This window comes from Aythya marila, assembly GCF_965140915.1.
Source record: "Aythya marila genome assembly, chromosome: 3".
Classification (NCBI taxonomy): Eukaryota; Metazoa; Chordata; class Aves; order Anseriformes; family Anatidae; genus Aythya; species Aythya marila.
This window is the reverse complement of record NC_139044.1, coordinates 56,051,445-56,064,843: the sequence shown is the minus strand read 5'-3', so window position 1 is coordinate 56,064,843 and position 13,399 is coordinate 56,051,445. Positions and strand designations below refer to the sequence as shown.

Genomic DNA, 13,399 nt, shown 5'->3' with positions numbered 1-13,399 from the left:
CCTACACTTACCAGGGTTTCCTAGTGCTGTACAAGCAGACTGCCTTTCTAGGTTGGAGGACTTATGCCACTGGTGGTGTAGTACTTGCAGTACTCCCGAGAAAGATAGCTCTATAGGCCCCACTTTCTGATTGTTAATTATTGTAGTTCTCGAGGAAGCTGGGTATTGCTGTGGTTCTCCAAATATGTATAAGCATAAGTACCTACTGAGCTTTTGTTTTTTGACTGGTATGCTGAAAAAAATCTAACATTGAGGATCTTCTGCCTCCTCCCAAAGGACTGTAACAATGTAGCTTTAATTCTGAAGTTGGTTTTAAAACAGTGTGTTAGAAATCTGAAAGCTGAGTTCCAATCCTAGAAATATAATTTCTAAAATATTAAAATGAAGACTTTGAATAATAACTAGCTTATAGATGTTTATTTTAATAACTAATGGCTTTTGAGTCATAAGTTTGTATTTAAATGTAGACTATTTGCAATGCTTAGAATAAGCAAAAGTCTTTAGGTTGGCTCTCTCTCCTAAGCTTGGTTTTGAGTTTGAAAGTGTGTGATCAGAAACTGACACTTCTAACAACTGTTTACATACAAACACACACAGACTGCAGCTAAATCATGTTTCCCTTGCATGCGATGCAAATGTGAAACTGTGTAATAGGAACACCAACAGGCAGGATAAAATTTGCTTTGGTAGTTCTCTGTATTCAATGAAAAAGACCTAACAGGGACAGAACCTTCATTTGTATACTCCAGTTTGTGGTCTATGCAAAACTAAGTTCTTCCAACTATTAGTTTTGAAGTAGTCATTATTTAGAATAGTAGTATTCACTGTTTAGTAGTTTTACAGATACCAGAGCGGGTCTAAATCATTATTTTTTGTTCTCTTCTAGTCTTTCCAGTGTCAGTCTTCCTTTAGCCAAGATAATTCCAATAATAAATGGACAGATCCATTCAGTATGCAGTGAAACACCCAGTCACTTTGTTCAGGTAAAAATCTTACTTTATTTAAAATATCCCAAATAAAATCTTGAGATTTTGTACGTTTCTTTTTAGGTAACATATCACGTTTTGTTTAATTTCAATGGTTTAGAGGAAAAAAAAAAAGTAGAAACTGGCATAACTTAAACTTTACAAAAAGTTGTATCTTCCAAAAAGATGTTTCTTTTTTTCCCATGCAATCTCTTCTTTGCACTAAACCGTGCAGAAGCAGAAAAAGGTCTCAACTTGGTTCTATTTGGAGTTCTCTTTATCAACCTTTCTAATGCAAGAAATTTGAGTTAGATCTCTGTGGGAGTGCCAGGTGCTTTTCTCATGATGAGTGCAATCATGCACTGCAGCAAAACCAGAGAGATGGCTGTGTGCTTTTGATTAAGTGGTGGGTGTGTTTTTGATTAAGCAAATTCATTCCTTAAATTTCTTCCAGGACCTGTTGATGATGGAACAAGTGAAAGATTTTGCTGCTAATGTTTACGAAGCTTTTAGTACCCCTCAGCAACTAGAGAAATGAGCTGCACACTAATAGGAATAGATCATGTATTTATAACACAACCCGTGTGACTACTGATGAGATTTGGGTTAATTTTATAATGGTGTAGGAGTGGTAGACCAGCAGAAAGAACATACTGAAAAAACTGGGAGCGAGCCGTATTTGTTCTATCTAATAGAATTCTGTTTCAAACACCCATTAAAAATATTCTTGTTGAAAGAATCATTGTATGTAAAGACTTTTCTATTAAAAGTTGTTAAACTCTTGCATAACTCATTTGATTATTTTTATTGCATCTGGAAGGCATCTGGTGGCAGTGTTACAACAAGTTATTTAAGAAAAAATAACTTGTTTGTCTGGGGTGTGTTAGGTTTTGGGAAAAACACGAATGACGGTGAGCTAAGAATAGCAGTATGAAGTACAGCTTTTCTATTCTTCCGCCAGATTTTTCTTTCTGTAAAGAAAAACTCTTCTTTCCTTGACTTTACAAGTGTTATTCCAGAGGGTTTCTCATTCTTCAGAAAGCCTTTGCCAACGGATGCACGTGCCTCTTGAACAGGCTGGGGGTGGGGGGTGCTCTCTTTGTTACTTAAAAGAATGTGGATTTTTAGAAGTTGTTTATGCTGTTCAAACAGCTACACTGTACACATTGACTTGTAAATATTTTAGCTTAATTTGTATTAATTTTGAGCCCAATTGTCTGTATTGTAATAAAATATTTTAATGTAAAATTTGTGCGTGTGATAACGTTACTAGCAGAAAAGGCAATACCTTATTGGCCTATTACTTAAAGACAGTAATAGTTCTGCATTTATTAACGTTACTCAGGAAAAAAGTCTACATTAAAACTACTCATGCTTTTTGTTGTCCTGTATCTCCCCCTTTTTGCAAACCTCACATTGCAGGTCTACAATTACTAATCCTGACACATGATGCGTTTGGGAATTTTTCAAATTGGACACAATCCACCCTCTGCTTAAGCTGCTGTCTTCCTGCCAAAGCTGAGGATTCCTAGCAACTCCTCATTATTTCTCAAAAAAAAAAAAATATTGTTGAAATATATGGGGGTTTTGATTGTTTAGTAGTCCACAGAAGGCACCCTGGTAACTGTAAAAACAATGGATGTAAACAGGAGTCAGCCTTAACCTATGAAATCATACAAAACAAAAAAATAGACAGAATTACTCAAAGGTAGGAGTGTGTAAAAATGAGTGATTCTCATGATGAAGAAATGTACATATGCATTGCCTCCATGCACTGGTAATGAATTCCTCACCTTTATAAGATGGTTTTTGTAGATGCATTATCCATCTCACCTGAAACTACCAGCTGCTGGTTGTAGCACACAATGGGGAAATTCATTCTTTTCTCTAGAACTGATGGGTTTTCACAATGCAGGTTTGTGGAAGTTAAAATTTCTTTCATTAAAGAAGGTATACAACAAACATACGTGTGCAGTTGTCTGATCCCTTGACTATAAGCTTGATCTAGCTTTTGTTTTCTCATGGCTTTAAAAAAAAAATCTACTGCCCCTATTCTTCCCTTCCTTTCAACTTGACCTCTGCTTTTTTTTTTTTTCTGTCCAGTTCCTTGGCAAGGTAGATGCTCAGTTAGTCACACAAGTTCAAAGAAGCAAGTTGTACACAGATACAACAATCTAGTGCTGGATTTCATTTGAGGTTCATTTAATTCCACCCTTTAAAACTTTTTTTTTTTTATAAAGGTAGTCAAGCAAATAGGAATTAAACAGTGCAGTGAAGAAGATGGGCAGGAAAAAACAAACAAACCCTACTATCTAAGGCTCCAAGGTACGGCTCACTTTACGTCAGTCAGTTGCAAGGTCCAGCCCCACTGACATGGCAGTTGCTTAAGCGTTAACTGAGGTAGAGCTATCATCATTCCCTTTTCTCCTAATGCAATCCATTTCAGTGGCTCCTTGTAGCCAACAAGCTTCACCTGAAATAGAAGCCAACAGGACAATTAGAACAATGGAGTTTTAAAGTGCATATAATTGCATTTTCATCAGGGGAGGCATTCTTCCATCGCTACTATTTGATTATCCATAAATGCTTTTAACAACCAAATTAATGTAACACAATGAATAGAAGTAAAGGAAAAAGAATTGTGAAGTAGGTATGTAAGTAATAAAGCTTGTGATGTTTTGTCTAAATCAGTACTCGGGTCTGTAAGAGGTACGTAAACCTCTGTCAAGAGTATCTGGGATGGGATTTGGGTCTCAGCAGGTGGGTAGGTTGTGAAATGCCTGCTTCCTATGGCAGAGCTTGTAGTTGTGAATAAGCATCAACATTTCTTACAGAGTGCAGCCAGAAATTCCAAAGCTGACTGAAGAACCTGCTCCACTAAAAACAATGTTTTGCAGGGAGACTTGTACGCTAGCTAGTATGAAACGCTAAAAATAGTGGAGCAGCTTAAGGAAACAGTTGAAAATGTCTCTGCCCCTGAGGAACATGATTCTTTTGTGCACAGATAGTCCAGGCGCCTCTCTGAAATTCAAGATACATCTACATTTGTATTCTACATGATGGTTGGAGTGCTTTTGAAGTGAGACTCTTCACCTCACAGAGCCACCTCACTAAAAATGAGATATTTTTTCAGATGACACTATACAAGAAGCCACAGTCCAGAAAAACACCATGCATTTCAACAGCTAGTGGACATCGACCGCGTGAGACCAGAACTGACCTAAGCCAAAGCAAAGCCTTTAAGTGCAGTAGCGTGGATATTAAGTCCTGAGCACCGTGTGTTCTGCTCTATAATTCTGCTTCTAATGGGTCAGGCTACTTGGAGGTGTGGTATCAGCATCCTCAGCTTCTGACCCCTGCTTGCTCTGAAGTGCACATTTAGAGTCACATCCAGTAACTGTTTTACACTCCCAGGCAACCCAAACCTCTGTGTGCGTTCCCTTTGTGCAAGGCTTTCACGTGAAACTACTGGACCATTACAGCAATTACAGGAGCATGAGGGTGCGCATTTATAAAGAAAGGTCATCCTGGGATAGATTCTACAGCGGAAACAAGAGGTGGCTCTGTTGCTTTCCCGCTACTTGGCCTCTTTTTATGATCCTTAGTTTGAAAGCTAAAATATATCCCAGCAACAACTCGGTTTGACTTTAAGAAGAAACATCCCACTGGGACGACTATGACAAGGAAGGTCCCAGAACAAAAAAATAACATTTTGCTGGGTCTCTTCCAAAGTACTCTGTATGCATTCCCAAAGATGCCAGAAACTAAAATAAACACTGATGGAACATGACAAATCCTGGAGTTGTTTTCCACATCCCTTCAGAGCATGTTCATTCCTTGTAACATGTTAAAAAAAAAACTCACAGTTCTAAACACAGGGTACGAAGAGTCTTTTTACCTGTGTTTCCCCAAGCTTAGCCTGTGGCTCACCAAGTTCCAGAGCCCCAGAGATTGGCCAGTTAAGGAAGATGGCATTAACTTTGCCTTCTGTAGGTCTGAATGTGTACCTGTTGGAAATGGGGAACAGAAACACATTTCAGTCTTTCCTTGTAAATTTTCTGAAGCAATCTATATCATTCTTTCAAGACTGGAAAAAAAAAAAAAAGATTCGCAAAGTCAGCGTTAATTACATTTTCACATGCATAACTTTCACTTCATACAGTCTATACCCTTTATTAAAGTACTATTCCTTGAAAACACATTCGGACAAACTAGAGGTAATAGAGATTATTCAAAAAGTTTATTTAGAAGTAAACGTTCTAGTTTAGAAGTAAACACTCTAGTAACTTTAGCAAGCTTTTATAATTCTGCTTGGAGCAGGACTAAAGAAAGCCAAGTGAGGCAGAGAAGAGGGTCAGAACAAAAGCCTCATGGATCGCGACGGAGCTGTAACAGCTAGGAAGCACAAAGGCACAGCAGAGCTCAGAGGCTGGCTGAGCTTTTCACTGACCAAACAATTGCTATTATTTTCCTGTGCGTTTTTACCTTAAAAAGAAATATATTCTTCTAGTTTTCTAGATTTCTAGTTTCTTTCTCTCCTCTCTAAAGATAAAGCATTCCTATTATACAGGTAAACACCACCTCAGAGCAGTTTTACGTGTCTGGATATTTTATTTACTATTTTTTGTTGTTTCTGCTGCCAGCTCCACTAATAAGCACAAGATCATTAAGGAAACTCTTGCAACCGTCCCTTCAGCCTTGGCATCATCCCATTAGTACATTCTCAGACACCCACTGTCCACCTACATTTTTATACACACTTCCATGCAGTTTCTTAAATAGACAAAAGGGTTCATTTCTTCAGAGCACACAAAGCAAGCTGGTGCTTTCCGTAGTATCACACCATGAAGAATTCAATAATTTCCTCACACACCGCTGTACACAGCCTGTGTATTGGTTCCGTGGCCTTACCACACGCCTGGTGTGACCGTGTCGTTCTGTGCTCTCCACGGCTTTGTTCCATAGATGGCTTCTCCATTGACTTTCAGCCAGGCACCCATTTGCCTCAGGCGTTCCTCAAATATAACAGCGATGCGACCGTCGTGAGTGGGCCCAATATTCATCAGGAGATTTCCTCCACAAGACACTGTTTCTACAAGTTGCTGAAATGTTTTTAAACACATACACAGAACATATGGTCACGACAAATTAAATGGTATATTTGAAGTTCTTACTAAAGCCTGGTGTGCTCCTTCAGAATGATGGATTGGGCTAGGTGCATTACTGCTGCGTGCTCAGGCTTTGGACGCCATCTCAACAGCCAAGACAAAATTGAAGCTCCCATAAAACAAAGCTCTGCTGTCAATTTGCGTGGCAGGAAGTAGCCCCAACTACATTTTCACACCAGTATATCTGACTGAATCTACATTAGAATCAGATCCTACAACTTTTTAACATTTTGACTTCTCAATTTCATGAGAAATTTCTCCATAGAACAGGCAGAGGATTATTTCTCTGCATGAGAGGAAAACAGGGCTAGTAGATGCCACTTCACTTTTGACTGAAGCTGGGAAAAGCAATTTCATACTTTTCCTCTGTGTGATGCTTTCCCTGTTTTACGGGGACATCTGTAAAACACTATGAAGCTCTACATATTTAGTATTTTTCATAAAATATTCAGAAGAAAATGAAGCAGTCTCAATAATTTATGTAGAAAAGAATAAATCTCGTCTCTGAGAGTACTATTAGGATCTACCTAGTAGTCTACCTTTTGCAAATGGAGCCAGTGACAGAACGGGTGTTCATTTTTATGCACAGTAGTCATAGACCTTAGTGCCTGTAAAACTCACATTGTACATAACTATTTCTATAACACACAATGCACAGACTGGGATTCAAATGAAATGTTCCTACTATTAAGAGTGGGATGGAAGAGGATGAAAAAGGGGATGGAAGATTGAATGTGTTTTCATGTCTGTGCACATGGTAGCAACAAAAAAAAATCCAACATCTAATCTAGATTTTCAAAGGGTTCATTCATCCAGGAGCACAGCTTTTCCCAGACCTATTAATCCAACTTAAACAAGAAGAGGCAGGCAATTTTACTGATACTTTTTTTTCATCTCATCTTCTTAAGATCACATGTTCACCGAGTCTACGCTAGTGCCGTATTATAAACTTAACAATCTGCAAATAGATTGATGATCCTTCTAGGAAGTCCATAAATGTGTTTCCATCCACACTGGCCTCCAGAGATCAGCCTGAGATACACAAGTCTGAGGAACAGACAACTGGAGACAAGCTATTGAATGAATTTAAGACCTCCTCCTCTGAAGAAAGGTTACTTCAGTTTGAAATTATCTTTTGCAAAGACAATACAAAGGACAGATTTGGATTAAGCAACAACAATCTTCCTCTTCACTAGCTGAGTTTTGCAATTAAATGCATTTTATCTGAAAGATAAGTCTTCCTTTCATTCAGTTTTTCCAAGCTTCAAGTCCTCTTTTTTAGTACCGTAGACTAGCTAATGGAATCAATTTTCCATTAATACGGGCTATCTATGTGTCTGGGAGTTTTTTGTTTTCATTTTTTTCTTTTCTTTTCTTTTTTTTTTTTTTTTTTTTTTTAAATATGAAGTAGAATGGAAGGCAAGTTTCTAGCTACCAGGTGAAAGACTGTTGAGTTATAAAATGTTTCTAGCTAGAAGGGGGAAAAAACATAGCCTTCAGACAGGAGTCTCTGTGAAACTGCAGCTGTTTGCTTCTTGTCAACTCAGAAGTGCAGTCACTAGAAAAAAATCCTAGAACAACGATTATCCAGATCAGTCTTTGACCACTTCCTCACAGAGGGAATAGCTTGTAAGAAACTGACTGAATTTTTACTAGCTAGTATTTTTCACAGTATTTTCTATGACATTAGTAAGAATTACACAGCTATTCCATGCTGCCACTGTTAGGCTGCAAATGAACAAAATTATTTCATTGTTTCATTATTTAATTAATAATTTTCATTAAAACAGATGTATAATTGAAATGTACAGTCTAGCACAATAACCAGGAGTTGGAGGCAACTCCTTTGCCCCACCGTACCTTCACCAGTTCCTCAATTGTGAAGTAATCGTCGAGTTTCGCGTTCCTCCTGTACCCCCATGACCACCTGTCAATGGTCATACAGTTCTCCCACTTGTGAGGCAGAAGGTGTCCGGGGTTGTATCGGTCACTGCACGTGTAGAAGCCGCCGTGCTTACAGATGCTGCCAAGTCCCCAGCGGTCATTGGTCACAACGGTGTCCCGAACTGGGCTGAAAGCAAGGAATACTTAAGTTTATGATTTTTATTCTAGAAATTACAGTCACAGCTAGCATCATCTCTCCCCACCACCCAACCACGTCCCTCCCAGAAACTAACATTCTGATGACTTCTGCACTATTAATTCATTACTATTAGTTTAAGTGCAATTTCAGGAATCCAATTCTCATCCTTTTCTAGTAGAAAGTCCAGCTTGGCATTGTTGGGGAAATATGCTGCAGACTTTCATAGAAGGCCTGCCAGAAAGCAGTCTGCTCTTCATATCCACTGCCAGATATTTGGGGTGTGTTGACAACAATGCACCCTATTCTCAAATTATCCCCCTATCCTGTTTGCCTATGCAGCAGACAATACTTAGGAAAGAAAATGATTAGATAGAATAACCATTGCCATCTTAACTGATGAACTTGCAAACATGGTTTAAAAAAAAAAAATAGTATGAAAGTCCTTTTCTAAAGTAAGCTTCAATAGTTTTAGGGAAGACCTGGACTCCTGGCACGCTGAGTTTCAAGAAAATTAAGATTTAATGAAGTGCCCATAAGTAGAGGTAACAGGTTCCACAAAATACACAGAAAACGAGACAAACTAGACACAGAGCAGAATTTCAGATTAGGAGCTAAAATAGCATCATGATACACCTGTCATTATACAGCCAAGCTAGAAAGCCAGTGCTGTTCCAGTAAGTATCTGGTGCATTTCCATCCCCATCAGACCAAACTATTTCTGGTTGGTACTTGGTCACAATTTCATAGAGTTCTGGTAATGATTTACTGGTTGGAAACTTTCTTGTCTTGAAGACGTTGGTGGCATCTTCACAGAAGAGAGGATTAAACCATTCAAACAAGGAGTGATACAACCCAAAACGCAAGTCGGTCCTGTTTCTAACAGACGTTGCAAGTTCAGCCACAAGATCTCGTTTTGGTCCCACATCAACAGCATTCCAGTTCCAAGAATACTTGGAACCCCACAAAGTAAAGCCTGCAAAAAGATAATTAAAAGGTAAGAAAGAGAAGCAGAAGAGGGGACATAACAGTTCTTCCTTCTGGGAAGTAATTTACAAGTGTGTTGCAAATAAATAAATAAATAAATAACCATATTAGTACATTTATTATTTTTATTTATTTATCATGGTATAAAGTACGCCTATAATCTGTTTATGCATTGTGGCAGTAGCCATAAAATTAGAATACAATGCCTGATACATTTATATATTTTATACACAAACGTGCATTTTCTAGTACTGGACTGCTTAGAATAATTATTCCTTCCTCTTTCGCTGTTCACTCATACAGATGTCCCAATTAAATTAACCAAAAATGCAGCAACTTCTGAGGCAACTAGAGTTTCACGCAATGCAGTAAATATGAACTCTGAATACACATTCAACAACTGGAAGATGAAACACTGTTGCAAAATACACAAGCTATCATTTTCATTCAGGTTATGCTCCTCCCTTGTGTTTACATCTTATGCAAATGTTCACTAGTCATTTGTCTTGACATTTAGAACGGCTCAGTACATGTATATAAGCAGAGTGCAAAACCTCCTGAAACTGCTTTTAAAGTATCAGCATTAAGTATCAGGAGAGATTTCACTTTTCAGGCATTTGGCAATCCAGCCTGAGCACTTCAGGTACTACTGCGCTGCAGACTTAAGCCACTGTCAGAGGAGCTCTGCTCTCACCTTCACGCTTATTGCCTAATAAATCTTGCAGTATTTTTGTGAACTGGAAACGTGTAATCATATCAACCAGAGATAAACAAGCTAAAAATTCATGCCCAAGGCTACGGGACAGACTAAATGAATCTTGGTTCTTTTGAAGTCAGTGGGAATTACACCACTGGCATCATCAGGATCAGGATTTTGTTTGTCAGAGATGGAATTAAAATTCACACGTTACTAGCTGAGCCCACATCTCCCCAAACACATTCACTAAATGCACCGTCATATTGCTGCTTAGTATTTTACACTTTTCTTTGATATTATGTTGCCTTCTAACCACTTCCTTTTCTTTACTTTTCTCTGCAGAGTATCTTGACTCTTGGAACATACTGCTGAATTCCCTGGGGAAACCCACAAAGCTAGTTAACTGCCTGTACACAGCAGCTCTCTGTACATGAAACAGTGCAGGATGCACTTTTGTGCTTGCTTGAGCAATAAATTACACAACAATCAGAAATTAACTCATCTAGAAGCTGACCCTACTTGACCCCACCACTTCAGGCAGTCTTACATATAAGAAGAGAAACAGGGCACATTCTATTCTTCCTTCTATGCAAGCCTCATGACCATACCATAGCTTTGTGTATGCATTTTCCTGACTCTAACACATTTCCTAGGCATTTTTAAACTCATGGCTTGGTCAGGGCAGGTAACTGTAGCTTTCTCTCTCTCCTAGTAGGCCAGGAAGTCAGGGGGATTTTTCTTCAGTTAACAGAAATGCAACAATTGCTAACATTCACAAGCTTTCCACTTACCTTCATGATGTTTTGAAGTTAGGACCACATATTTTGCACCCGAAGCCTGCAGAATATCTGCCCACTGGTTGGGATCAAAGAATTCTGCTGTAAACATTGGCCCAAAATCTTCGTAACTGAACCCAGGTGGGTAGTTTGCCTCCATAAATTTCACATAGGGCTCTCTCTTTTCCTTCTGCCAGTACCACCTACAAGATACAGATAAAAACCACATACGCTGGTGATGTTTTAGACAAAGAAGGCAGAACTGAAATGATCAGCTCTTACTTGTGTTCATGCTGAGTAGCACATGACACTGGCAACCAGATAAAATTGCTTCAGAACCTAGCAGTATTGCTAATAAAAGACTTCCTTTTCTCTGTCCTCTTTCCCCACGCTCTGCTTCCTTTACTCATTTCACTTTGGAAAGGTCCCAGGATTTCACGTGTCAAGTCCTCATCCAGCAATGTCACTACTCCAACTGTTCCCATACACAACAAGGTTTGGAGCTGCTCTGTGGCCTGAAGGTGGGCTCTCACCCTCACCATGGGCAGAGCTCATAAACTGCCAATAGAGCACTATTTCTTTTTCGGACTGCTCTTTCGCTCTCTCCCCTAGAAATGAAAAAGGGATTCCAAAGACAGCATGCAACAGTCCTTACAGAATGAACAGCTTTATTGCTGGAAGCCTTCTCACAATATATGTTGTGATTGCTAATATTTAGGGGAAAAGGGTTTGAAAGCATTCACCTTCCTGTGAATTAAGCCAAGCAGCAAAGCTCCTGTTGGCAAATTAAGGCATACATGAATACAGTTTGAAAATGAAGGAAAAAAAAAAAAAAAAAGGAATAAAAAAGAAAAAACAAAGGAAAAAAAGAGGAAGAAAAAAAGGAAAGAAACAAAAAATAAAAAGGAAAAAAAAAAAAAAAAAAGAAGAACAGAATCTGAATGTCTGAAATGTGCTTCTCTCTCCTGTCCTGAGCTGGTCTCTGACCTCAGCTTTGCATGACCACAGCAGCTGCACGGAACTTGTTGTAACCTTCCCAAACAGACTTCAGCATAAGCAAGCAATCTCTAGCAGCCAATGAGGGAAAAAAAAAAAAAAAAAAAAAAAAAAAAAAAAAAAAAAAGAGGCTGTGACAGTCTTCCTCCATGCAAGAACATGAAAAAAAAAAAACAAAAACCCTCTGATTTTAAAGTATGTAATTGCATAAAGAGAGGTAACATCCTTCCTTCTTTTAATTTGTCAACAGCTGGCTAACAACATGAACACTTGTGTTCTGGCAGGATTATGTTTTAGAACCGTACAGACCACGGCTGTGCAGCTCTGAAGGGAAGAAGGCAGAGTGGGTGACCATAGGGGTTTTTGACCTTCCCTTTGAAGCTGTCAGCAAAGGACCTCAGCCACCTGACTGTGCATGCTGCCAGAAGGCCCTGAAGCAGCTCCACACCTATACATACCTAAGGATGGGAGGCAACGGGGACATAAACAACTTTATCAACTAAGAAGAACCAGGGGTTGTTTTTAGAATAACAACAGAAAATTAATACTTGAGCCTGAATCTGTGTATGAATCCTACTCTGGGAGCACAGCACTCAGAGTAAGGCTTGATCCAAAACCTAGCTTTTTTTTTTTTTTTGCCCCACAGAGTCATTACTTCGTAAATAGAGCATACATTAAAAAACTCCTGGTATCCTTAAACATAACTCTGTAAAGATGAAGCCAAATACTGCCTTCAAAAAACAGTGGTTTGCTTACACGGAAGTTGATTTGTTTTATGATTGTTGCATTTAAACTTTCCGGTAGCTCTGCTGGAAAGCTGTTAACCTTCACGCTGTACACGATGCAGGGCGCCTCACTCCAAGTCCTACAGGAAGCATTTGGTAGAGAAGGGAAAGAAGGCGGCAAAACAAATGGCCACAGCCAAAGGGCCTGAGCCAGCGAGCACTCAACAAACCCAAGGTTTCATCCAGCCTTTGAACTATTATTATTTGAAGGATCTGGGCTTTAGGTTAAGTGGAGAGCAGTGCTTAATAATACCAAATAAAACCAGCACAAAAGGTGCAGAGGAAAGCAGCAGGCAGCGTGCCAAGCAAGGGAGGCAATGTGGGGAGCGACGGGCTTCACAGGGGCTGCTCGAAACCCTCTCTCTGGGGCTGTGGGATCTGCAGTGCCTGTCCCGCACAGATCCTGGGGCAACCTGCTCCTTCTGACCCTTCACTGTGGCACCTGAGCGGTCTCCCTCTGCTGCTTTATCTCCTTGACGAGCACCCTCCAGCTCAGGTCCCCCTGCTCACCGGGTGGCTGCCGTTAGCCCACCCGCTCAGCAGTGCCAGGGTTGCACACACACCTGGCCGTGTGTACCAGCCTCATTCTCCTCCTTAACCAGGGCCACGAAGCCCGAGGTCTCTCTGCTCGACCCCACCTGGGGTACAACCCCCTTGGGCTGCGACCCCCGCCCTCGAAGCGCTGCTCCCCGGGGGCCGCCATTTCGGGGGCGGGGGGCGAGGGCGAGGCGGGGAGCTCACCAGAACCACTCGCTGCCGAAGCTGGGCACCGAGAACACGCCCCAGTGGATGAAGACGCCGAATTTCGCCTCGTCAAACCAGGCGGGCAGCGGCCGGGCGTCCAGCGAGCCCCAGGTGGGCTCGTAGCGGGGCCGCCCCCCCAGCAGCCCGGGCAGCCCCAGCAGCAGCAGCAGCCCCAGCGGGGCGGACATGGCGGCGGCAGGC

General features: G+C 40.4%; 2 protein-coding genes across 2 annotated transcripts in view; one reads left to right on the top strand and one right to left on the bottom strand.

Annotated features, from left to right (window-relative positions):
• The window catches only part of PEX3 (peroxisomal biogenesis factor 3), a 19,529-nt gene extending 17,972 nt beyond the window's left edge, over positions 1 to 1,557 (top strand). Inside the window, exons 11-12 of the mRNA XM_082755855.1 lie at positions 887 to 983; positions 1,420 to 1,557. Coding sequence (XP_082611981.1) covers positions 887 to 983; positions 1,420 to 1,503 — 181 coding nt within the window. The 3' untranslated portion in view covers positions 1,504 to 1,557. The remainder of the gene's footprint in view (positions 1 to 886; positions 984 to 1,419) is intronic.
• On the bottom strand, positions 1,417 to 13,399 carry FUCA2 (alpha-L-fucosidase 2). The gene is made up of 7 exons (XM_082755853.1): positions 13,196 to 13,399; positions 10,689 to 10,876; positions 8,850 to 9,189; positions 7,994 to 8,204; positions 5,877 to 6,067; positions 4,864 to 4,972; positions 1,417 to 3,438 (listed from the first exon to the last, which is right to left on the bottom strand). The coding sequence occupies exons 1-7, from the start codon at positions 13,384 to 13,386 to the stop codon at positions 3,298 to 3,300; spliced, it is 1,371 nt and encodes a 456-aa protein (XP_082611979.1). The 5' UTR covers positions 13,387 to 13,399; the 3' UTR covers positions 1,417 to 3,297.

Excerpts from the sequence above, each read along its gene's own strand:
- FUCA2 (XM_082755853.1), bottom strand. The coding sequence starts at position 13,386 with ATGTCCGCCCCGCTGGGGCTGCTGCTGCTGCTGGGGCTGCCCGGGCTG. Across the intron at positions 10,877-13,195 it reads TTCGGCAGCGAGTGGTTCTG|GTGGTACTGGCAGAAGGAAA; the intron begins GTGAGCTCCCCG and ends TGTATCTTGTAG. Across the intron at positions 4,973-5,876 it reads ACGGTCACACCAGGCGTGTG|GTACACATTCAGACCTACAG; the intron begins GTAAGGCCACGG and ends CATTTCCAACAG.